Below are 23,787 nucleotides of genomic sequence, written 5' to 3' on the forward strand. Positions count from 1 at the left end.
CAAGGAATTGAGACATAGCTCAAAGAAAGCCAAAGTAAAGCAAAAGTAGAGTAGTGTAGAAAAAAAAAACCATAAACAGAGGAGGAAAAAAAGGAAACTAGAGGAAAGCTTGAAATGGGGAAGCAAAAGGGGTGGTTGGGGTGAGAGATTGAGGGGGAGGGGGAAGAAAAGTGCTGGGAAGGGAAGAAGTGGGGGAAATCGGAGGAAAGGGTGGAAACCAAAAGAATAGGGTGGAAGAAAGGGGAAGATGGAGGAGGTTGAAAAAACAAGGAGAGATGGTGAGAAAGGGAGGAAGGGAGAAGGGCGAGGAGGGGAGGGCACTAGGCTGCCGCCAACCCCAAGCCGGAGCCAAAGGCCGACGTCAAGGAGGGTTTCAGAAGTTTAGGGGTTTTTGGGGGAGAGAGAGGGAAGGAATCATAGTAGAGGCACTAAAATATGGTTTAAAAGTGAATTTCTTCAGCTAGTAATATGTTTATTGTTTTCTTTGTCAGTACATAATAATGGACTTGCCATAATAATATGGTTCAACTTCGTCTTTGGCGAGAATCGAACCTAAGACCTCTCACTTAAAAGTGAAAAAGACTATCACTAGATCGTAGTACTATGTGGCGTGTTTGAATCAATTGTTAATACTAAAAGCAATAAGGTTTAGGGTTTAGGGATATAATCAAAGCTCACATAATTACATTATTGCTAGCCCATTATAAGACTTAGCCCCCCATTTCCTTAGTGTAGATAATATCATTTGTTCAAAAATAATCAACTACTAATAATGGTAATAGTCGACTGCATGCATTAACAGTTGGTAGAATTTTTCTTTCCCTAAAGAATCCCAACCAAATTCATAATATAAAACTTGGACTTTGGGAATATGTGTATGGTGTTACACAGCAGATGAGGACCAGAAAATGTCTATCCTAAACCAACTACCCTGTCCACTAATTTTTCAGTTTATGACTTGCAACCATATCAGCGGTTAAACCAACTACCCTCTCCAGCCATTGCTAATTTGCTACCGTTATTACAGTTTACACAAATTAACCACCAACTACTAAGCAGCAGCAATGGCAGCAACGCAAGCCAAAACGCCTTCTCTATGTTATTATGCTCGTCAACTTCACAACCATATTCCTGCATCATCCCTATCACTTGTTGGTAATAATCTTAAATCCAACCACCACAAGAAGCCCCTCAAATTCACCTGCAGATCCAGCGGCCAGGATGTAACGATTCTTTCTTTGATCTTTGTTTCTAACTTTTGTAATGTTAATTGCTGTATTTTTTTTTTTATTGATTTCTGACTATATTTTCTTTGCCAGGATTATTACATTGATGCTCCTGTTGAAGTGGGTGATGGGTTTTCCTTTAGTGGAGGTGCTTACTTAATTCTTGCATTTTTCGAGGGAGCTGTTAGTTGCGCTACAATTATGTCATCCTGCTCTTAGACGTGCAGGATGACTGTTTTCGGAGTGCTCATAACAACTCTCTTTTCTCACAAGTCTGTATTGTGTGTGTGTTTATAAAGTTAAAGTGGAAATGTGGGTGTTTTGGCAGGAAAGTATTCTGATGGACCAAGTCCTTCTGATGAATGGTTTAAGCAAGGGAAGATCGTGAGTCCTTTTCCTATTTTTCTTTAATTTAACTATTTGAAAGCAACTTGCAGTTTATCTCATGCTTAAACCATATATAACTTTGATTTTCCTCTAGGTGAAAGCTTATGCTGCTTTTGGTTCCGGCGAGAAGGCAAAAGACCCGATTTTTGGACTCGCAATGGGTGCTGATTCTCAGGCCTCCACTGATGTTTTCAGGTGAACTTATAAATTATCTTTGGACATTTGATAGTATAGTGTTTTTGTTTATATGTTTCTGTGGAATACAGACATTGAGATTGGATTATTTGCAGGGCTTACCAATTGAAACATGCTCTGTATATATGATTTTGTTCCATAGATGGTTTTGCGTTGAATCCGGAAGTGCTGATAATCCTTCAGTTATATTAATTCATGGTTTCCCTTCTCAGGTGAGTCAGTCGTAATTTTTCATAGTAGGACAGGAAGCCTTCTGCAATTTTTGTGTTGTTGTATATCTGTATGATTTAAACGCATGTTTTAACTTGTGAAATCCAATTTCAAGCTCCCATCTATGTCTTGATCTTCTGTTTATTCATGAATGTGTTCAAATCATCAGGCATACTCTTACCGCAAAGTTCTTCCCATACTTTCGAAGGACTATCACGCGATTGCGTTTGATTGGCTCGGTAAGAATCAAGATCACAAGTTTAGCTTATATCCTGAATGCAGTTGAAATTCTCAACATGAACTACTCGTGCAATTCTATTTTTGGTTCGCTTGAAAAGCAGTTCGATCAGTTGCTTGTTGCATCTGCCTTCAATTGCAGGCTTCGGATTTTCAGATAAGCCTCAACCCAAATATGGATTTGACTACACTATGAATGGTAATTGTTTTCGGTCTTATCTCTTACGAAGTCAGGCAGAAATGCAAAAATTACTCTTGTTTATGTCGTCGAGTTTTTTCATGGTTATGCAGAGTTTGTAGCATCCTTGGAGTCGTTCATAAACGAAGTTACTGTTAACAAGGTCACGCTCGTTGTCCAGGTATTTTGTTTCTCCAGTGAATATATAAACATGTAATTCAAAGCCTGCAATTGAAAAGAAGTCTGATCTTTAATGTGCCTCTCAGGGATACTTTGCGCCGGTTGTAGTTAAATACGCTAGCAGTCATCAGGAAAAGATTGACAACTTAATACTCTTAAATCCTCCGGTATGTGCTCTCCCAAAATCCACCATTTCTTTCTTCGTTTTTTTACTCATACTTTACTCATACTTTGTCATTTTGAACAAATTGCGGAGTTTTCGCAAGGTTTTCTTATTTAGAAATCGCCGTCTTATTTCTCAAGAAGAAATCTGAAGATTAGAAACAGAATTATGATGGATGTTATAGTGTTGTCTTGCTGCATTGTAAACTTATTCAGGCAGATAATGTTATCTTTTCATTTTATTAAAGCTAACAGAGAAGCATGCCAACCTTCCATCAACCTTGTCAATTTTCAGCAACTTTTTGTTGGGTGAAATATTTTCTCAGGTAAGAAAATATGCATACTCTGTTTGGTTGCCGAGAAAAAAGAGAATATCATTCCAATGTAAACTTGTTCATTAACGTTCTCTGTGTGATGATCGACTAGGATCCTCTGAGGGCTAGTGATAAAGCCTTGGAAAGCTCCGGACCTTACAAAATGAAAGAGGACGATGCTATGGTCTACAGAAATCCTTACCTCACATCCGGAGCCTCCGGTTTTGCACTAAATGCAATTAGCAGGGCCATGAAGAAAGAGCTGAAGGTGAACCTTCTTATCATATATTGTACTTAGTATTTCGTCGATTTCCCTCCTGCTTGTGCACCTTACTGCCGATTTTCCTCTTAACGTTCTATGAGTGGCCAATTTCCTCCCTACCGTCATGTTTTACTTGCATCTCACATAATTTTCTGTTCATAGAAGTCCAATGCCAGTCATTAAATTATGCAGGGCCAGCCCTGAGGGGAAACAGGTGATGGCCACCGTATAGGGCCCTGGATTTGTATTAGACTAAACCGGGTTATTACGCTGCTAATGCAGTTTCTTATGCTGCTTTTGGCAGAAGTATGTGGGTGAAATGAAGACTATACTAACAGATGAAGACTGGAAAGTTCCAACCACGGTCTGTTGGGGCAAAAGAGACAGGTGGTTGAGTTATGACGGCGTTGAAGAATTCTGCAAGGATTCTAAGCATAAGCTTATTGAAATTCCTATGGTACCAACCTCTTCTATGCACATATGCAGGACAAGTTTTAGCTTTACACACACATGCACACATAAGCTTATTGAAATTCCTATGGTACCATCCTCTTCGATTGTCTGGGGTTTTTAGTTTTGAGAACTTACGCAACCTGTTTATCGGGATTTTCAGGCAGGCCATCACGTGCAGGAGGATCGCGGCGAAGAACTTGGGGAAGTCCTTAAGGGGATTATCAGAAGAAGCCGTTTCGGTCTTTGATACTTTTATAATTGCTTATTTGAGAGAATTAAGGGGTAAATCCACTTCCATGTTTCTTGTGTTAGTATATAGATTATTGTGATGATATATAAATTTTACCAATTGAATGCTACAAATTGTGATATTAGAATATTATTCACAAATTCCACATGTATGCTACGAATAAAAGGGCTCCTGGATGCTTTGATTGGTTAGAAAATCAATCTCTTCGTGTTTTTACTTAGCTGTGATGTTCTTTTGGAATGGATCAACCCAGCAATTATCTTCTCTGATTGCCTTTTTCCATCTGTTCTTGAAAGTTTCCAATTCAGCCAAGGATAGCTTCCTCACCTGAAAATAATACATGTAAGAACGATGAGTTCGAAGAATCCCTAAGTTCGCAGTACAAGCTTCGGGCTAGGAGAAATATTTATGCGTACAAAGAACTTCATTAGAATTCTTACCTCGGTTCTAGGGTCAGATACCGGCTGTTCTGAACTAGGCAAGTTTATATTTTGAGCAGGTTGATCATTTGCTTCAGCATTTGTCTGCATTGGTGATTTTCTCCATTAGCGTGATTTAAACAAATCATACGAAAATTATACCTTCGCAAAACAGACGAGTTGAGGAGAGACAGAGAGTTGTACGAAATTTCTGACCTTGTTTGCTGCCGAACCCCCCAATGAAGGAATACCATAATGAATAATGTACTCAGAATCAACAATTCCGATATTTTTAGTTCGATCACCCTGTAAAGGATTGATTCGGACATGAGAAATGCACAGAATAGAACGGGTGAAGAAAATGTAATTTACAAGATAGAAAAATTGCCTGTGCACAATAACCAAGCTGGAAATCCAAGCCCCAAGCATGAACTAAGTCATTCTGTTTGTGAGGGGGAAAAAAGGTAAAGAAATGAGAGAACTGTTAAAAATCTTATTCGTTGCCGAAAACCAGATTATACATGAGTTTTAGCTTCCTGCTGATCTCATCCTTTTCGATAATACATGTTAAAACCGAATCTAATCTTATCATTAAGCAATGCAGAAGACTTAAACCTTGTCGTACCTGAATCATATGCCATATGCAGCGCCACGATGCTTGTGAAAAAACAGGAGCCATCATTTCTACAAACCTGCCCATACATATAATTAAGACGTGTAGGAACGGATGCAGCATACATGGATTGATGCACGTGTGAGTAAACTATACTCATCTATGTGTGTATGCAAAATTCGTACCCTGTGCATGGAGGATCTGTGCTGTTTTCATCACACTTCCTTCCACCACGAAGCGTCTTGTTTATCTTCCTGTTAATGCATCACCAACCAAAAGATTGGAGCAATTTAGGAAATGTGAAAGTGAACCGTTTACTTCGACCTAAGTTAAAGCAAATAGTGAAGAATATACTGAGAATACATGAGTATTATTAGAGCCTGCGGCCAAATTTCAAATTAGGTTTGATGCAAGTCTCCTTATTTTCTTAGGAAAGACAGCACACCTGTGTACTTCTGTTCTGTTGTCTCTCGCCGTAAGAAGATGATGCACCTCAGAGTTGTCAGGATCTAGTGCTGGTTGTGATATCTGAAGCCCCTCTTTTCTAATAATGGATAAGTATCTGCATATGAAAGAAAGCAATATGGTTTCATACTCAGAAACAATATTTGGATGCAATTGTTCACATCAATTAATGCATGAATCATGTACGAATTGGGCAAGCACCTTCCAGCATTGAAATTTTCGATTCCAAGGTCCTCGTCCCAGAGGAAGATGAATTCGTACTCAGAAACAATATCTGGATGCAAGAAACGCTTGGCATACCACCTATGTGAAAAAGGAAGCGGACCAAGTTACTAGAACTGACTAGGAAAAATCGAGCAAGTGCAAATTTCAGTTTCGAATTATAGCTAGGGGAAATTACCACTTAGTTTGATTCATAGCGGACACATGAATGGCCTTACCACTCCATTCCAAATCTCTCCACTCGTTTACATGACCGTCGTAATGGAAAAGCATAAAAACGAAATCACTTGATATGAACTGCGAAATCAAATACAATGAGATATCAAATCCATTGAATTCAAAGATCGAAGAAACTAAACAACGGGATGAGAAACAATTGTGCTCTCCATTACCTTCTTTACAATCTTGTTCACACTTTCCTTTTGTTTTAATCCAACTGCCATGGCCAATAAGTTTGTTGATGACTTTGTGTTCTAAAACAAAAGGAGTGCAGAACATATATCAACATTCAAATCATATTGCCTACAACCCTAATTACCAAATTCTTCAAGCTGCTTAATCAAAACCTAAGATTATTGCTACAATCAACACAGAAACACGGGCTTACCTTTTTGTTTCGGGGACCCCATAACGGTTGCATTAGCAAGTCGGAGGTCTTGGAAACAATTCCTTTAGGTAGTGCCTCAGTTCCTTCAGGCCTGCATTGAGTCTGAACATGTAGGACATCATCAATCACAACTACAAATATCAACCACTGTACATACAAATTATAAAGAAAAGTCAAGTGCTATATAAGAACAAACCTCGCAACTTTTCGAAATTGTATGTTGCATACCATAAACCGATCCCCATGCTAAAAACTTCTGCGAATAAAATGCCTAATTAGAACTAAATATGTCATGTTAAGCAGAACAGCTGAATCTGTATGCATATACATATATACTACTTATTCAATGCGGTTAACCGCACTTTTTTTTAAAATGTGATCAGGTTTATTGATGATATATTGACAACCATATCAACCGCATGTCAACAACCGTAAGGTCGAAGTATCAACAATATCAATAATATGAACAACGTATCACATTTAAAAAGAGCAAGGTTAATATATAGTATAATTATATATATTCAATCATGGCGAGGAGAGTACCTCTTTATAATCAGTGACAACAAATTGGCTCCCAAAGAAGAGAACTGCAGAAAGCATAGCAATGGTAGAAAGGAAACTGCAACTAAAGAACCTCCTCTTTGGGTCCTCGTGAGAAATCTGATTGCAGGAGCAAAGAACAAAAACAATATAAACCAAATTAATTAAAAGGGTACAAGATTGGACATTAAAAAGCCACATAAACCAATTTAAAAAAAAAAAAAAAACAAAGAAAATGATGAACGCAGAGGGAGAAAGAAAGTATCATACTTCGAAACCAAAACTCGAGAAATTTAAAGAGAGCTATTGCAAAGAGGGACTTACAGAAGTTGGGGTCTTCAGCATCATCATCTCCAAGTTGTATAAAACTAGAACAATTTATGAATGTTGAGAGATTGAGAAATGAGATTAGGGTGATTGGAAGGAAGGAAGCAAAAATTATGGATTATAATGTGGTATATATTGGGGAGAGAATAAATTTAATTAAAAAGTTTCGTCAGCGGGGCTTCAAAAGCAGTCCAGCAAGTGACGCGGCACGTTTCTTGAAACTGCAAAAGCCAATTTTCAAATTAAAAAAAAAGCTACTTATGCCACGTCTCCTTCAAAAGCCGCCAAGACTCGGGAAGACTGCCTAATTCGTTGGTTACAAACCCACTTCGATGTCAGTACAAATTTTTTTATTTATTTTTTTTGGAAGTACTCGTACACTGTTTTTTATTTTTTACGTACATTTTTATTAATTTATTTTTTCAATTGATTTAATTTGACAATCGAAAATTGAAAGAGATATGTGAAAGTAAAAATAGTTGTATGAATACTAGCACCACCTTTTCTTTTTAGTATGATTGTATGTATTAGCACTTTCGTAGATGATATGTGACATGTAATAATCATATTTCATCCAAAGTTGAATTATGGGCCTATGTAATGTAGTAAACAAATTTAATAAAGTAACAATTAATCATATGAAAAGATCTAATACTTTGTAACAGAGCAGTGTCGAAGACTATTGAACCCTTAATTTGGAGTGGACTTTGTAATTTAAACTAGGCTCGATCTTGGACCTTAATTATTGGATCTCCACGTTACTGCTCCTTAAATCTCTCAAAAGATGAATATGTTTCTTTGTGCAGAAGCAAATATAAGGCATTTCGCTTGCCAAGCTAACAAGTCACGAACTGTCAAACATGTTGCATGGGTCTGCTTGTTTTCACATCAATATGGGTAATTTGGATGGTCTAGAATTATCTTACGTAAGACTTCTACCAACACATAAGCAATGAAATATATATGTGGGTCGTTTAGTTTTAAAATTAGTTAAGACAGACCCATAATTTTAAAGTGAGCGGGGCTAGAATTTCTTTACCTACAGATTAAGAACTTTATGCTGGCTTGCATGTTCTCTAATACACCCCGACCCAATAACAAGAAGCTAAGAGGTCATGATGTGATGGCCAACACTAAGTTAACGATGCAATCTCATCATAGGATGACGACACACCATTAATTTAATGAAGAAAGCCATAAGAGCAAGTTCATCCCTAAGGACTTTGTGCCGGTACCCAGCCTATTTATCCACTCCAGTGAACAGTAGTAGACTCTAATGAACAATAGTAGGCCAATACATCTCCATCCCTAAAAAAATGCGCTGGCACCCAGCCCATTTAAAATATTTTTAAATTTTTTCTAAAAGAATAAAAAAATAAAATAGTTTTATTTTCGGATAGGATTTTTAACCAATCTCGTCACGCCACGTGTCATTATCCGAACGTACTATTTTGTGAATAGATTTCCGCTAGATTTTCAACCAATCCCGACGCGCCACGTGTCACTTCCGTTTTACAATAATTTAGCCAAGATTTCGATAAGATTTTCAACCAATCACGTCATGCCACGTGTCATTATCCGAAAGTACTATTTTGTGGATAGATTTCCGATAAGATTTTTGACCAATCCCGACGCGCCATGTGTCATTTCTGGTTTACAATAATTTAGCCAAGATTTCGATAAGATTTTCAACCAATCACGTAGTGCCACGTGGCATTGCCCAGAACCTCATCCTTTCTTTTTATGTCCATATAAACCCTACATCACTACATCCATCCTCACACCAAGCTCAATCCTTATTTTTAGCTCAGAATCCTTGTTCATCATTTTCAAATCTTGAGTTCTTATTACAATGTCTTCTTCAAGGAGAGTGTATAAACAGTTGCAGGAGTAACAGAAAAGGTTGTTGGACAACAAGCAGAATTGGCCAATCTCAAGGAAGGTGGAGGTGGAGATGAGGCTTTCTTCATGGAGGATGATGAGGATGATCACCATAGAAGGTAGAGGGCCTCACATTCCCACCGTGTCATGGAAGTCATGGGTTAGATAGCCAAACCTAAACGTGCTGCAAACCTCGATAGAAAAAGGGAAAGACAAGGTAAAGATCTCTTGGAAGATTATTTTATTCCCAATAGCATATTCCCTGATCATGTTTTTAGACGTCGTTTTAGAATGCAACGAAATTTGTTTGACAAAATCATGAGTGCTATTTGCAACCATGATCCATACTTTGTGCAAAAAAATGATGCTTTTTGTTGATGCACAAAACCGGAAGTCTTGGTACAACGTAAATCCGACCGTGAATCTGCAAGTAATGTAAATAACACAAGATGTATTGTGGTTCACCCCAAGGTTTGGGCTACGTCCACACTGATTGTATTTCTCTGAGAGTACTTGTGAGGGAGAGAATGTGAGAGCTATGCTCTAGATAGGAGAGACTTAGGGTTTGTGAGGGTGAGGAGGCCCTTTTATAGAATAAGGGCTCCTCCCCTAATTACATATTTGCCTATTCCTTTATTACATAATTACATTTAAGTCCCCCGAGTATTTATACGAGGTCTAAATACGAGGCCCTAAATATGGTATAAACAGTAGTCCCCCAAGTTTTCAGTCAAGAGAGTCTTTTGGTTGGAGACTTGAAATTCAGTCAATGTGTGGGCCGAAGTAACTAGATGCTATCTTGAACTGATGCTGGATATGAGGCAGTGCTCAATCTGAAATGACGCTCAACTAGAAGTAGCACACGTTATGAGGCTGCTCGGCTCGTGGCTTATGTTGCCTTGGTTGGTTCGGCTTGCGGCGTTTGAAGGTGAGGGAGTCCCTTTTATAGAATAAAGGCTCGCTCCTCAATACATGAATGATGGGCTAGAGTTGACGCTCTCTAATGATGGTGAGAGAGTCACTTTTATATAATAAAGGCTCGTTCCTCAGTACATAAATGATGGGCTAGAGTTGATGCTTGCGGTGAGACGGTTGCTAAGTAGGCGGCGATGCTCTCTAATGGTGGTGAGGGAGTCCCTTTTATAAAATAAGGGCTCGCTCCTCAGTACATGAACAATGGGTGCTCTCTAGTGAAAGTGAGGGAGTCCCTTTTATAGATAAGGGCTCGCTCCTCACTACATAAGTAATGGGCTAAGTCCCCCAAGTATTTTTCATGAGGCCCAGTTGAGGCCCAATATATGGTGTATAGTGTAGTCCCCCAAGTCTTCGGTCAATAGAGTCTGTTGGCTGGAGACTTCAAATTGAATCCATGTATGGGCCGAAGTGGCGGTTGTTCGGAGGCGGTATTTGTATACCCTGCACTGAAGCTTTGTAGGTGAAGCTTTGCAAATGAAGCTTTGAAGCTAGAGCTCTGTAAATGAAGCTTTTGAAGCTAGGGCTCTATAAATGAAGCTTTTGAAGCTAGGACTCTGTAAATGAAGCTTTTGAAGCTGATTGACATGAGTGATGCTCATGAATGTTGATATGAGTGATGCTTATGAATGTTTATGTATGATTAATATGAGTAATGCTCATGAATGTTTATGTATGATTGGCATGAGTTATGCTCATGTATAATTTTGAAGTACTGAACGTACTTTTGTTCACCTAGTTGGTGGCATGAAAGAGAGTACGTGTTGTACATTTCATCACTTAGTTGGTGGTAATAGCGGCGGGTTGCCGAATAATTTTGGAGTACTAGGCGTACTTTTGATCACCTGGTTGGTGCTAATAGCGGCAGGTTGCCGAATAATTGTGGAGTACTGGGCGTACTTTTGATCGCCTGGTTGGAGCTATTTTTTTTTACTATTACCCTCTGATGGGGTTTATACAGATGTCTCCGAAAGATAGGAAAAATAAATTACATCATTCAAAAAATCAATAAAGCAGTCTGCGTTGCTTTTGCTTTTGTTTTCTGCTTCGCTTTTGTGGGAGTGATTGAGCTGTCTGAGGGCCTTTCTTTTCTTTTTGTTGTATAAGTGCGACAAAGCATGGTAACACATGTGAAGAGTTATTCCCTTTGTCCAAGTGGGTTGTTGAAGATAACCCATCTTGATTGCAGCACCACAAGCCTGCACCTTGGTAGCATAAGTATGCCTTTTTTCATGTGGTCGACAAAAACAAAAGTAGCTCACAACCCAAAAGGCATCTGCTGGCGGTCAATATAATCAGATGCTCCAACTTATATTTTAAATCCACCACACCCCTGTCTCCCCACTTGGAAAAGTAATCCTCTGCTTTTGTAACCATCTGATCCACATGTCTTCCAGTTCTTGGGATCTAGTGTGTTGGCTGCCATGCGTACATCTTGGTGGCTGTAAAATTCAGTGCTCCAGTGAGGGACAGACGACGGGTGAGCTGCTTCATGGTGTTTGCTGATGTACGGACGACGGCAAATCGAATGGTGTAAGTGAAACTGAGGGACCTGAAGGAGGTCTGCCGCTTCTTGAGCATAAAAAATCCAACTGGACAGTGCCCACCAGAAAAAGTCACCAACAAACGGCTTTTGAAGCAGAAGAAGAAGAAAAAAGAAAAAAAATCGAGTTTATGGGCCTTTCAAAATCTCATTTTGGCCACCCAAGTCAAGCAATCGAAGCCCCTATGTAGCCATAAGCCTAATCTCTGTCTCCGCCCAATGCTCATTCGGAATCCTCCCCTTCCCACTCTCCACAGGCTTCCGCAGCAACACACCTGCCGATTCTGGATCCTCTGCATACGCCGGGAGCCCAGGATTGACCCACATCGACACCAACCCATCCTTTTCAAAATCAAACACGGTACCATTATCGCCGTCGACTCTGTACCCAAATACATCGATACTGTGAGGACGAGTGCGATGGCGACTAAGGCGATGATTAAGAGGCTCGATCTGGGGTTTCCTTTCAGACTCACGGTGAAGCTCCGGGGTTTCTTGAACCAGGCCGAACCCGACTCCCCATTGGAGACACAGATGGAGCATAAACCAGCGCCAGGGTTTTAGTTTCGAGATAGGACTGGGTTTGAGGATCTCGGGACCTGGGCGGATGGCATCGAGGAGGGAGGTGAGAGAGCGATGGTTGCGACGATGTCGTTGATGGTGACTGTGGTGGAAGAAGCAGCGGACGTAGCTGTGGAAGCAAGCGATGGTGAAGACTGCACCGAAGAGAATGACGACTGAGTAGAGGTAGATGAGGAGCAGCAGCCATGGAAGGGGAAAACAAAGAAAATAAGATGTAACATCTTCAACGAAATACTGAGGCACTCGCAGTTGGGAGATCTTTGGGGCAAACAGTCGTCGCAACTCTTCTTAATGCAAATGTGGTAGTGGTTTCTCCTCCTCTGGTGATGGATTGAATGATAGATTTGATTATCCTTCCTTCGACTTTGACTCCGTCGACATCAGAGGGAGAGCCTGCGACTGACTAGATGGATATGGGCCTCAACTTCGTGGGATGTCATGGTAGTATCCTCCATTATGGGCATAACAGTGGTTCAGATCACAGACTGAAAAGATGGCAACAACTTTGTAAATTCGAAGTTTGAGAGAGAGAAAGAGAGCTATGTGTCTATGTCTTTGTGTGGGTTTTTGCATATTCACGGCGGAGGTGAAAAATTGAGAGAGAACCGACATAACTTTTCGTGTCGATTCCCACAGACAGCACCAAATGTTGATGCACAAAACCGGAGGTATTGGTACAACGTAAATCCGACCGTGAATCTGCAAGTAATGTAAATAACACAAGATGTATCGTGGTTCACCCCAAGGTTTGGGCTACGTCCACACTGATTGTATTTCTCTGAGAGTACTTGTGAGGGAGAGAATGTGAGAGCTATGCTCTAGATAGGAAAGACTTAGGGTTTGTGAGGGTGAGGAGGCACTTTTATAGAATAAAGGCTCATCCCCTAATTACATATTTGCCCCTTCCTTTATTACATAATTACATTTAAGTCCCCCGAGTATTTATACGAGGTCTAAATACGAGGCCCTAAATATGGTATAAACACTTTTCATTTTCTAGGTCTTATTCCATAGCAAAAAATTATGGCTGCCTTACGAATGCTTGCATATGGAGCATCTGCAGATCAAGTGGATGAGATCGCGAGGATGGGAAGAACAACTGTTTTGGAGTCCCTGATGCGGTTTTGCTCTGCAATTGAAGCCCTCTACACCAATGAGTACATTTGGACACCCACGACAAGGGACATGCGAAGGCTTCTGAGGAAGGGGGAGATGCGAGGTTTCCCTGGCATGATTAGAAGCATCGACTGCATGCACTAGACTTGGAAAAAACTGTCCAAGTGCGTGGCAAGGAGCTTATGGCGACAGAAAATGAGCCAAAAGCATCATTTTGGAAGCGGTGGCTTCATTTGATACATGGATTTGGCATGCTTTTTTTGGTGTTCCAGGAGCTTATAATGACCTAAATGTCCTTGCCCAATCCCTAGTGTTCGACAAACTGCTACAAGGAAAATCGCCAAGATGCACATATTGGGTTAATGGTACCCAATACAAGGGATCATACTACCTTGCAGATGGCATTTACCCAAGGTGGTCAACGTTTGTCAAAACAGTGCCACATCCACAAACTAAAAAGGAAAAACACTTCACAAAATGTCAAGAAGGGTGTAGGAAAGATGTCGAGCGTTGTTTTGGTATCCAGCAAGCTCGTTGGGCGATTATCAAGGCTGCAGCTAGAATGTTTGATGTCGAGGCTCTTCGATCCATCATGATGACGTGTATTATTCTCCACAACATGATTGTTGAAGATGAGTATGATTATGATGTCATCGATGAATATGAGCCGGATCCGATGAACAATTCAAGAACACGTATCTACTGTGCTCATGACCGGACCGAAGATCTCGTGCAACACGAGCCGTTGGAACACGATGGACATTACAATGAATTGATCGTTCAGCAGTACACTGATGTGCAAGAGCCATATTGGCACGTAACCCGCCAAAATGACTTGATTGAGCACCAGTGGGAATTGCATGAAGGCAAAGATAATTAAAATGAGGCTTGTGGTTGAAGAATAAAGTGTATTTTTTTTTTTAAGTTTATGTAATTCTATGTAGTGTGTTTTGTTTTTAAGTTTATTTGGTGAGTTTATGTAATCTTATTTGGTGAGTTTATGTAATCTTATTTAATGTGTTTAAATAAAGTACAAAAATAAATAAATAATTACATTAAAATTGCATAATAAATTAAATAAAACTAAATAAAGTTTTAAAAATAAATAAGAAATAACATAAGAAATTACATAAGAAATTAAATAAAGTTCAAAAGAAAAAAAAAGAAAAAACATAAAAATTACATAAGAAATTAAATAAAATTCTAAAAAAATAAGAAATTACATAAAAATTATACAAAGTCTCTGGAGTTAGGATATGTGGTGCTAGGATCTTGATTGCTATGATTTGTGTAGCTAGAACCCCCTTGACTTGTTTTCGCATCTCTTGCACGCCTCCTTCGCACGACATCTCTTTTTTCCAATGTCCAAAAATATTTTGAATTCGGAGACAGTCCTACTAGAGACTTACTCATAGTGTCACGATCTGCTTGTGCCATCCTTTCTTCTTTAAGCATTTCATTTTCTTGATGAAGTGCTTGTCTAACCAGCTCGTTCTCTCGATTAACTATTTCTCATTGTCTCTCAACTGCCGCATCACGAGCCTCAGTAGCTACTATTATTGCTGCCATAGCAGCAACTTTTTCCTCATCTCTAGCCTTTTCCCGTGCCATGTTCAGTTCACCTTGGCGAGCAAGTTCCTCCATATATTTAGTGTAGTCATTTTTGGAATAACCACCTTTTTTCTTTGATGCCTTTTTACCTTGAGGCCTGATGGACTGACGAGTCGGTTGGGTCTAGGGCACTCGTTCAGGCGTCCCTTCCGTGTCTTGAAATGTGTTGGCTTCTTGTTCGACCGTGGCTTATTTTGGAGAACTATGTAGACCCATGCCGTGCATGACAACATCTGCACCGGTTGCCACAATTTTGTATTTAGGGCAATCTTTGACAATTTCCCAACATTCCTATTTGTTGAATGATTTGTTCTGGTTCTTTGAATTGTAGAATGCTTGAGCTTGTAGTGTCTATAAAAATGTGGGATAAGATAGTGTTAAAAAATGCGGGTGTAACACAAATAAATAAATTAAAATATTGATGTGGGTGGAATGCATATAAATTACATAAAAATGACATAAGAAATTAAATAAAAATTACATAAGAAATTAAATAAATTAAAATTTTGATGCGGGTGGAATGCATATAAAAATTACATAAGAAATAACATAAAAATTACATACAAAATTAAATAAATTAAAATATTGATGTGGGTGTAATGCATATAAATAAATAAAAATATTGTCACCTGATCCGCTAAACTTGTCCCACTACGCAGGTTACCGGAAGCATGAGAGATGGCGTTTTTCCAACAAGTAAAGGATGCGTTGATTTTTTTCCAACGACCTTGAAGACCTTGACTAGTTCTGGCGTCTTTTCCATGTACATCACAGAACGCCTTAGTAATTTTACTCCACATTTCTCGCTTATCCATCTTATTACCCGTAATCGGGTCATGAGTAGTGTGAACCCAACATTCACACAACGTAACATCTTCAATGAGCTTTCACGAAGACATTTTTTTCTCTTAAAGTGTAGAAAATATTGAAATGTAGATAGTATAGAAAGTGTAGAAAATATTGAAATGTGGTGTAAGGTGGAAGATGAAGGTTGGGTATTTATAGAATTTTTTTTTTTTTTTTTTTTTACATTTTACTATATATTTTTTTTAAATTTTATGTATTTTTTATAATTTTTAATTAATTTTAATGTAGTTAATTAATCTGGACCATTGGATTTAAAAAATATTCAAATCCAAGAGCTAAGGATCTGCCATGTGGTCAACGGTCATAAATCTGACCGTTAGGCCCTTCTTTTGGGGGGGGGGAACGTGGCCCGTTGATCTGTGATCAGATAGTCCAGTTTAAAAGTAAAATTTAAATTTTTGTTACCGTTGGAAATCCAACAGTCTAGAAAAACTAGCCGTTGGAAATCCAACGGCTTTGAGCAAGCCACGTCACTGCAGCATAAGTGGGCTGACACCGCTTGCCCCCTTGTCCCCTACTCGCTGCCAAGCGTGAGTCCAGTCCACGCACCAGCCAAATAGGCCGGCTCTTGGGTCTGTCAAAAATGGGTTGGTCTGTTGCCTGGCTTGGGCTGGGTGCCAGGCAGCCTGACGGGCTGAAGTGAATTCTATGATCCTCAGCTTGATATTTGGACTGGGTGCTGGGCAAAGTTCACTCTGGTGGACTTACTCTAATCAGGAGAAAATGATATGAATAAATTTGAACAAAATGTTTTTTATTAATTGGAAATTCAACTATCATGCAAATCCTAAACAACCTAAGTCAAGGGATACAATCCCATTATTATCGCATCAATCCAAAGCTACCAGTAGTTTAACGGTTAACACAAATTAAGTGTAGTGCTTAGCATAATCAAAAGTGTGATTATGCATTATTACAAACCAGATAAAAATGTAGAAAGGTGGACACCAAACTATGCATGTGAACCGCCTTACTGCCACACCCACTTGTTTGCTTTAAAAGCCTCATTTTTCTCACTATTTCTTAAAGGGGTTGAAAAACAAAACGTGAGTGGATCGTAAAATTTAATCATTCAAATATAATAACCTCTATTTTGAAAAAAAAAAAATATATATATATATATATATATATAATTGAAATTTACATATAGTATCTACTAATATATAATCACAATCATCAACCAAATGATGTAAAAACAATTAACTCATATATGTACTCAATCAATAATATTAGCATCAAATGGTACAATATACCAAGCAGGTGGAAAGGTATCAACCAATCAATAGTTAGCATCAACTAGCCCATCTAGCATTTACTAGAAATATCAGTACCTGCAAATATCATACGGACGTAACTAGCTATAAAAAATAAATGTGCATGATGACGATGTGGTGAAAATAAATCATCCAAGTCATATCTAAACATCACTTCTCATAATTCTTATTAAGTCTCATCAAAGACCACTATTTATGCATCAAAAACAGTTTATTTGAAAACATCGTTTTTGAAGGGATTTACTCACAGATATGGAAATTGTAACACCTCGCTAGGCTCCTTACCAAATTCCAACTTAACCTCACTCGATCCTACGAATGCACATTTTAGACATGAGTTGCACAAACTGAGCGCGTCATGTGATTTAGAACATTGAAAGAGTTTTGCACACACTGCCATGCGCCGCCACGGTGGCATCACGCGTTGAAAGATGCATCGTCGTTTCTTACACCGTCACCGGCGAACGCGCCACCGTGGTTCAGCGAGTAGAGGTCACACTTGCCATTGTTGGAGTCACATGCTTGTTGTCAGAAAATGTAAGAAAGAGGTACAAAATAGACCTTTGTTGTCAGAGGATCCAGTTAATTCTAACGACACATCTGTTGTCGCCGTTAAACCTAATGGTGACTACCATCTGTGGCCATCCACCGACCCTGGAAACTTGTTGGATTCTGCAAAAAGAGCCCAGATTGATGCAGAGCTTGGATTAGGCTTGTTTTCAACAGAAATCAGTCCTAAATTACAGTAAACACTCTAAAAAAGTTTAGAAACTCACCTAAAACGATTTTGGGTCGAATGTAGGTTGAATTGACCTTGGATTCAATGGTTTTTCTTCAAAGGAGCTTGCCGGATTCTAGAAAACGAACAAAGTGCATGCATGGGTTAAAAACACGAGAGTCCAGCTCGAAACCTCACCATTTCCTTACCAAACTAAAACAGGTTCAAACCCAAATGAAAACTCCCCCAAATGGCTTTAAACTCAATGGTTTTCACCATTGTTCTAAAAATCCCTGCCTAGACCCCGTCTAGGCACTAGGCGGCTGGCCATGGTCTTGATTAATCTCTAAGGGGGCGTTTGTTTGGCCTCGTTAACTGGGACTGGACTGAACTAGATTACTTACTAATGTAGTCCCATGTTTGGTTTGTATTGGGACTAAGTTAAATGGGACTAAAGAGGACTCGCGTGGATTAGAGGCCTCCCCAGGAGTTCTTAGCGAGACCCTTCACAAACCACATGACTCGCTAAGACCATCTCCGCTTAGCCCATTTCGCTTCGCCCCTGTTTCTTCTTCTCCACTCTTGCATCCATTTTCATCTTATTCCTCTTTGTTTCGCCCCTTTACGATTTCTGGGCTACGTTCTTTTGGATCTCGAAGGAAATTGCTTCGATTTGTAGATCAATGGGAGGAAATGGGCATCGTGGTCATGATCGCCATGGATGCCAAGCCCTTGCAAGCTTCAATTCCCAACGCTTCAGCCTACAACGCATCAAGGCCTCCAATACCCACTTCTGATTTGGTCTCCCCCACCATTTCTAACATGCCGATAATTTTTTCCCGCTCTGAAGAAAACTGCTCCATCCTCTCCAAGTCTCCAAGTTTCTTATTCTTCTGCAACCTCTCCCATCAGGTAAAGACGATTGCTTTTTTTTTTCCCTCAATTTTTATTTATTTTTTCACATGGGTTTGCTTGGTGCTATGTTGTTGCTGATTAGCGTCATCAAAATTTGGGATTTCTAAAGAAATTAATCAAAATATATAGTTTCTTGGTGCTAGTCTAGCTTAGTCCCTGAAGTTTGTCAAGTTCAAGATAGTCCAGTACAACAAACGCACCCTAAGTGTTTCAAAATTAAGAAAGTGCGCCTAGACCGCTTGGGCGCCTGCCTAGTCCACCTAGGCCCCCGTCTAGCCGTTAGGCCTCAACCTGCCGTCTGATTAGCACCTAACGTCTTTTAAAACCTTGGTTTTCACTGGAGTTTGTCATTGGAGCTGGGAAAGCATGCATAGAGGATAACAAGGATTAAAAACCATCCATTTGAATTCAACTAGGGGTATTTGGTCATTTCACATGATTCAGGAATAAAATACAATATTTTAAGGTACTAGTTGTAACATCCTCGCTCTCTCACACACAATTTTTACGTTGTTACTATGTGTTTGAGTTTTGATTTAAAAAAATGAGCCATTTTAGAGTTCTCTCTAAATGTAAAGATAAAGATAGGATTGAGATTTAATTGGTACGTTGAAAGATTTTTGGTTGTCGAGATTGCCACCGACACTCAAAACTTGGAGTCTCAACAATCCAAAGTCCTGTGGCAGAAAAACTTTTACTTTTTGTTTTTTTTTTTTTTGGAAACTGCAGAAAAAACCTTTATTTGACATTGTAGTAGCCAGTAGGGCCAATTGTCAAGGCAAATAACTCCAAATTGTTGCATCCTAATCTTTTATAAGGGGTCTTTTTCCACATAATAACGTCAACCAAAGATCGGAGCATCTTAGCAGACACTAGAGAAAAATCCCTAGTCATTTCGTCTCTCCAAAATCTTTTGGCAAACTCTAAAACATGACTTATAAAAAAAATGTTTGACATTGCAGTAGGGCCAATTGTCAAGGCAAATGACTCCAAATTGTTGCTACATTGGGAAACCACGTACATCAAAAGGTGCGTGGCGGTGGCATGAATTATCCTCACCTGCAACCTTATCCTCTATACATACATCACATGAAATATGATATAATATGCAACACTAGTATTATTGCTAGTCAAGCCCTTTCTCAAGGACAATTTTAGCCCGTTGGCAGTGATTCTCGAGCAGCCTAGAGAAAGAGACTCGACATCCGACACTAAGGACGAACCAAATCCAACCATTAAACTTCATCGCATCACCACCACTATAACGTTACAATGTGCCCTCATCTGGCCCACCACCACACCCATTTTCCCTTCCTTCTTTTGCCGTTTGTTCTATGCGTTTCCGTGGCGCCTGACTTCAGTAACCTAATGAAGCAACTTGGTCTCAGTAGTCGATGACGATGGAATATGATTCTCTTCCTCTTAATTCTCTCCAATTTCCTTCATCTCACGGCTTTTTTGTTTTTGTTTTTATATCTAGAAAGGAAGAAAGTAGGGGAGAAAGATTTGAGATGAGAGAATCATACTCCGTCGATATACATTCTATCTTACGTCATATACGAAATGAATTTCATCATTTAATACTTTGATTTGGTAATGCATTGCTATGCGAAAGTTTTGTGATAATGTATTATAAGATCGTGATGTCATAGTGGTATTTTTTCATGTAAGTTGTTCTCATTATCGTAATTGACATACACAATCAATGTGGCATTTAGTATCAGTGATCCAAAAAAATTATACATGAGACTCTATCATTAACTAGAAACATATATTTGCATCACGTAAGTTGCTCGTTATACAATGAACACTTTATATTGAAGAAATAACTCTTTTATTATCAATTAACTATGTTAGTACCATATTATATTGGGCCTCATTACTTGGCCTTCCAGAGATTGAGCCCATTATTCATGTAAAAGGGGAGGAACCCTTAGTCTATAAAAGGGCCTCCTCACCCTCACAATCTAAAAGCTCTCATCCTCACATACAAAGCCTCACATCCCCAAATAGAGGCTCTCATATTCAGACCATCCCTCTCTCAACTCTCTTTCTCTATGAACCCAACAGAGGGCAATACCCTCACAAACACAACAACACTTTGTAATCCATACATACAGTTACAGAGATATACAATCAACATCAGTGTGGACGTAGCCTGAACATTGGGGTGAACCATGATACATCTTGTGCTCTTTACTTTCTTGCTTATTCACGGTTGGATTTACGTTGTTCCAAAACCCCTCCGGTTTTGTGCATCAACATTTGGCGTCGTTTGTGGGAAACGACACAAAAAGTTGTGTCGGTTCTCTCTTATTTTTTCACCTCCGCCGTTAATCTGTAAAAAACAAAAACCCAGAAACAGAAAAGCTTCCAATCTCTCTCATCACACTATTTGTCTCTCTTCATATATCCTGCTTCTCAGCATTTCGTTTCTTCAATCTTCTTCTCTCTCAAATTTCTCTGCTAGAACGAAGTGAAAAGACTGAAAAGGGCTTCAATGGCGAAATTGGTTCTGCTAATTGCTCTGTGTGTGTTGTCGGCTCTGGCCGCAGCCACGGGTCCCATGAAGACCCCGTTCACGGTGGAGGGGAAGGTCTACTGCGACACTTGCTGCGCTGGGTATGAGACCAAAGCCATCACCTACATTGTCGGTGCCAAGGTTAGACTGGAATGTAGAGACAAAAGCAGCATGGCACTCGTGTACACCAAAGAAGGGACAACCGACTCAGCAGGTTGCTATAAGATCCTGGTCGCAGAGGACCATTTGGACCAGTTCTGTGATGCAGATACAAGTTGCTACTGTTTTAGTTTCTCTTTGCAAAGAGAATGAACTAAGGGGAAATCTGTTTCAGGATCGAGCTGGTGAGGTTGGTGTCGGAGAACGTGAGCTTGATGATGGTCAACAATGAAGAGAAGAGAATAAAATATGAGAGATTGGGATTTGACTGGGTAGGACCTTAAGTGGGTAGGGGACAAACTGCAAAAGAGGTATTAATGATTAATTAGGTGCACATGTATGACAGCAGCGCAGAGACAGAGAGAGAGAGGTGCGGTGGAAAAGGGAAAGTAAAAGCAAAATCAAAAGCTCAAATTCCCTTCAATTGTGCAGATGCTATCTCACTATCCAACCATCTGCCATACCCACCTTCTGCATCAGCTTTTTTGAATAATGTGATTTACTTTTCTTATCTTTTGCAGACATCTGTATAAACCCACTAGAGTGTAATCATAAATAAATAAAGAAGGCAGCATGCCAAAAAAAAAAAAAAAACAGGTGATCAAAAGTACGCCCAGTACTCCAAAATTATTCAGCAGCCTGCCGTTATTATCACCAACCAGGTGATCAAAAGTATGCCCAGTACTCCAAAAATTATTCAGCAGTCTGCCGTTATTATCACCAACCACGTGATCAAAAGTACACCTAGTATTCTAAAATTATTCGGCAGCCTGCCGTTATTATCACCAACCAGGCGATCAAAAGTATGCCCAGTACTCCAAAAATTATTCGGCTTCAGTAGCCTGCCGCTATTATCACCAACCAGGTGATTAAAGGTACGCCCAGTACTCCAAAATTATTTGGCAGCCTGCTGCTATTATCACCTACTAGGTGATCAAAAGTATGTCTAGTACTCCAAAATTATACATGAGCATCACTCATGTCAATCATACATAAACATTCATGAGCATCACTCATGTCAATCATACATAAACATTCATGACCATCATTCATGTCAACATTCATGAGCATCACTCATGTCAATCAGCTTCGAAAGCTTCATTTACAAAACTCCAGCTTCGAGAGCTCCAACTTCGAAAGCTTCATTTATAGAGCTCCAGCTTCAAAGCTTCACTTTAAAAGCTTCACCTACAAAGCTTCAGTGCATGGTATACAAAGACCACCTCCGAACAACCGCCACTTCGGCCCATACGTGGATCAAATTTGAAGTCTCCAGCCAACATACTCTATCAACTGAAGACTTGGGGGACTACACTATGTACCATATATTAGGCCTCATGAAAAATACTTGGGGGACGTAGCCCATTATTCATGTATTGAGGAGCAAACCCTTATTCTATAAAAATGACTCCCTCACTTTCATTAGAGAGCACCCATCACTTATGAGGAGCAAACCCTTATTCTATAAAAGGGACTCTCTCACTTTCATTAGAAAGCACCCATCACTTATGTATTGAGGAGCGAACCCTTATTCTATAAAAGGGACTCCCTTACCATCATTAGAGAGCATCGTCACCTGCTGAGCAACCGCTTTGCCGCGAGCATCACTCTTAGCCCATCACTTATGTATTGAGGAGCGAGCCCTTATTCTATAAAAGGGACTCCCTCACCATCATTAGAGAGCATCGCCACCTGCTGAGCACCCGCCTCGCCGCGAGCATCACTCTTAGTTCATCACTTATGTATTGAGGAGTGAGCCCTTACTCTATAAAAGGGACTCCCTCACCTTCAACGCCACAAGTCGAGCCAACCAAGGCAAGATAAGCCATAAACTGAGCAGCCTCGCAACGTGTGCTACTTTTAGTTGAACATCATTTTAGATTAAGCACCGCCTCATATCGAGTATCAGTTCTAGACGACATCTAGTTACTTCGGCTCACATATGGATTGAATTTCAAGTCTCCAGCCAAAAGACTCTCTTGACTGAAGACTTGGGGGACTACTGTTAGTACCATATTATATTGGACCTCGTTACTTGGGCTTCCAGAGATTAAGCCCATGATTCATGTAAAAGGGGAGGAGCCCTTAGTCTATAAAAGGGCCTCCTTACCCTCACAATCCAAAAGCTCTCATCCTCACATACAAAGCCTCACATCCCCAAACAGAGGCTCTTATATTCAGAGCATCCCTCTCTCAACTCTCTTCCTCTGTGAACCCAACAGAGGGCAATACCCTCACAAACACAACAACACTTTGTAATCCATACATACAGTTACAGAGATATACAATTAATATCAGTGTGGACGTAGCCCGAATATTAGGGTGAACCACGATATATCTTGTGTTCTTTACTTTCTTGCAAATTTATTTTGTTCTAAAAC

The 23,787-nt window shown here is 39.7% G+C and overlaps 4 protein-coding genes across 9 annotated transcripts; 3 read left to right on the forward strand and 1 right to left on the reverse strand.

Moving 5' to 3' along the window:
• The first annotated feature begins 877 nt into the window (after window positions 1-877).
• Window positions 878-4,274, forward strand: LOC103445325 (uncharacterized hydrolase YNR064C). 4 transcript variants are annotated; one of them, XM_008384318.4, is made up of 13 exons: window positions 878-1,223; window positions 1,320-1,374; window positions 1,555-1,610; window positions 1,708-1,808; window positions 1,951-2,020; window positions 2,188-2,257; window positions 2,398-2,454; window positions 2,547-2,614; window positions 2,700-2,780; window positions 3,024-3,101; window positions 3,202-3,357; window positions 3,656-3,808; window positions 3,965-4,274. In XM_008384318.4, the coding sequence occupies exons 1-13, from the start codon at window positions 1,065-1,067 to the stop codon at window positions 4,049-4,051; spliced, it is 1,191 nt and encodes a 396-aa protein (XP_008382540.3). In that variant the 5' UTR covers window positions 878-1,064; the 3' UTR covers window positions 4,052-4,274. The 4 variants fall into 4 exon arrangements, 3 of the variants coding, with proteins under 3 accessions (XP_008382540.3, XP_028965689.2, XP_070663369.1); XR_011572513.1 differs by having other exon boundaries at window positions 951-1,223; window positions 3,634-3,808; XM_070807268.1 differs by having other exon boundaries at window positions 953-1,223; window positions 3,656-3,892.
• On the reverse strand, window positions 4,121-7,415 carry LOC103445326 (uncharacterized). Of its 3 annotated transcripts, none has more exons than XM_008384320.4 (14): window positions 7,245-7,415; window positions 6,924-7,040; window positions 6,577-6,633; window positions 6,381-6,482; window positions 6,166-6,246; window positions 5,952-6,070; window positions 5,753-5,854; window positions 5,532-5,648; window positions 5,272-5,340; window positions 5,099-5,165; window positions 4,862-4,915; window positions 4,690-4,779; window positions 4,495-4,578; window positions 4,121-4,381 (listed from the first exon to the last, which is right to left on the reverse strand). In XM_008384320.4, the coding sequence occupies exons 1-14, from the start codon at window positions 7,269-7,271 to the stop codon at window positions 4,268-4,270; spliced, it is 1,200 nt and encodes a 399-aa protein (XP_008382542.3). In that variant the 5' UTR covers window positions 7,272-7,415; the 3' UTR covers window positions 4,121-4,267. The 3 variants fall into 3 exon arrangements, with proteins under 3 accessions (XP_008382542.3, XP_008382541.3, XP_017190304.3); XM_008384319.4 differs by having other exon boundaries at window positions 6,577-6,636; XM_017334815.3 differs by having other exon boundaries at window positions 6,577-6,651.
• Window positions 7,416-13,248: 5,833 nt separating this feature from the next.
• LOC139188639 (uncharacterized) lies at window positions 13,249-14,221 on the forward strand. Its single transcript, XM_070806273.1, has 2 exons — window positions 13,249-13,444; window positions 13,614-14,221. Exons 1-2 carry the CDS (start codon window positions 13,249-13,251, stop codon window positions 14,219-14,221), a joined length of 804 nt encoding a protein of 267 aa, XP_070662374.1.
• Window positions 14,222-21,130: 6,909 nt separating this feature from the next.
• On the forward strand, window positions 21,131-21,559 carry LOC114827427 (olee1-like protein). The gene has a single exon (XM_029109218.2). It carries the CDS (start codon window positions 21,227-21,229, stop codon window positions 21,557-21,559), a length of 333 nt encoding a protein of 110 aa, XP_028965051.1. The 5' UTR covers window positions 21,131-21,226.
• The last annotated feature ends 2,228 nt before the right edge of the window (window positions 21,560-23,787 follow it).

The sequence above is a fragment of the Malus domestica genome, chromosome 10 (assembly GCF_042453785.1).
Source record: "Malus domestica chromosome 10, GDT2T_hap1".
Taxonomy (NCBI): Eukaryota; Viridiplantae; Streptophyta; class Magnoliopsida; order Rosales; family Rosaceae; genus Malus; species Malus domestica.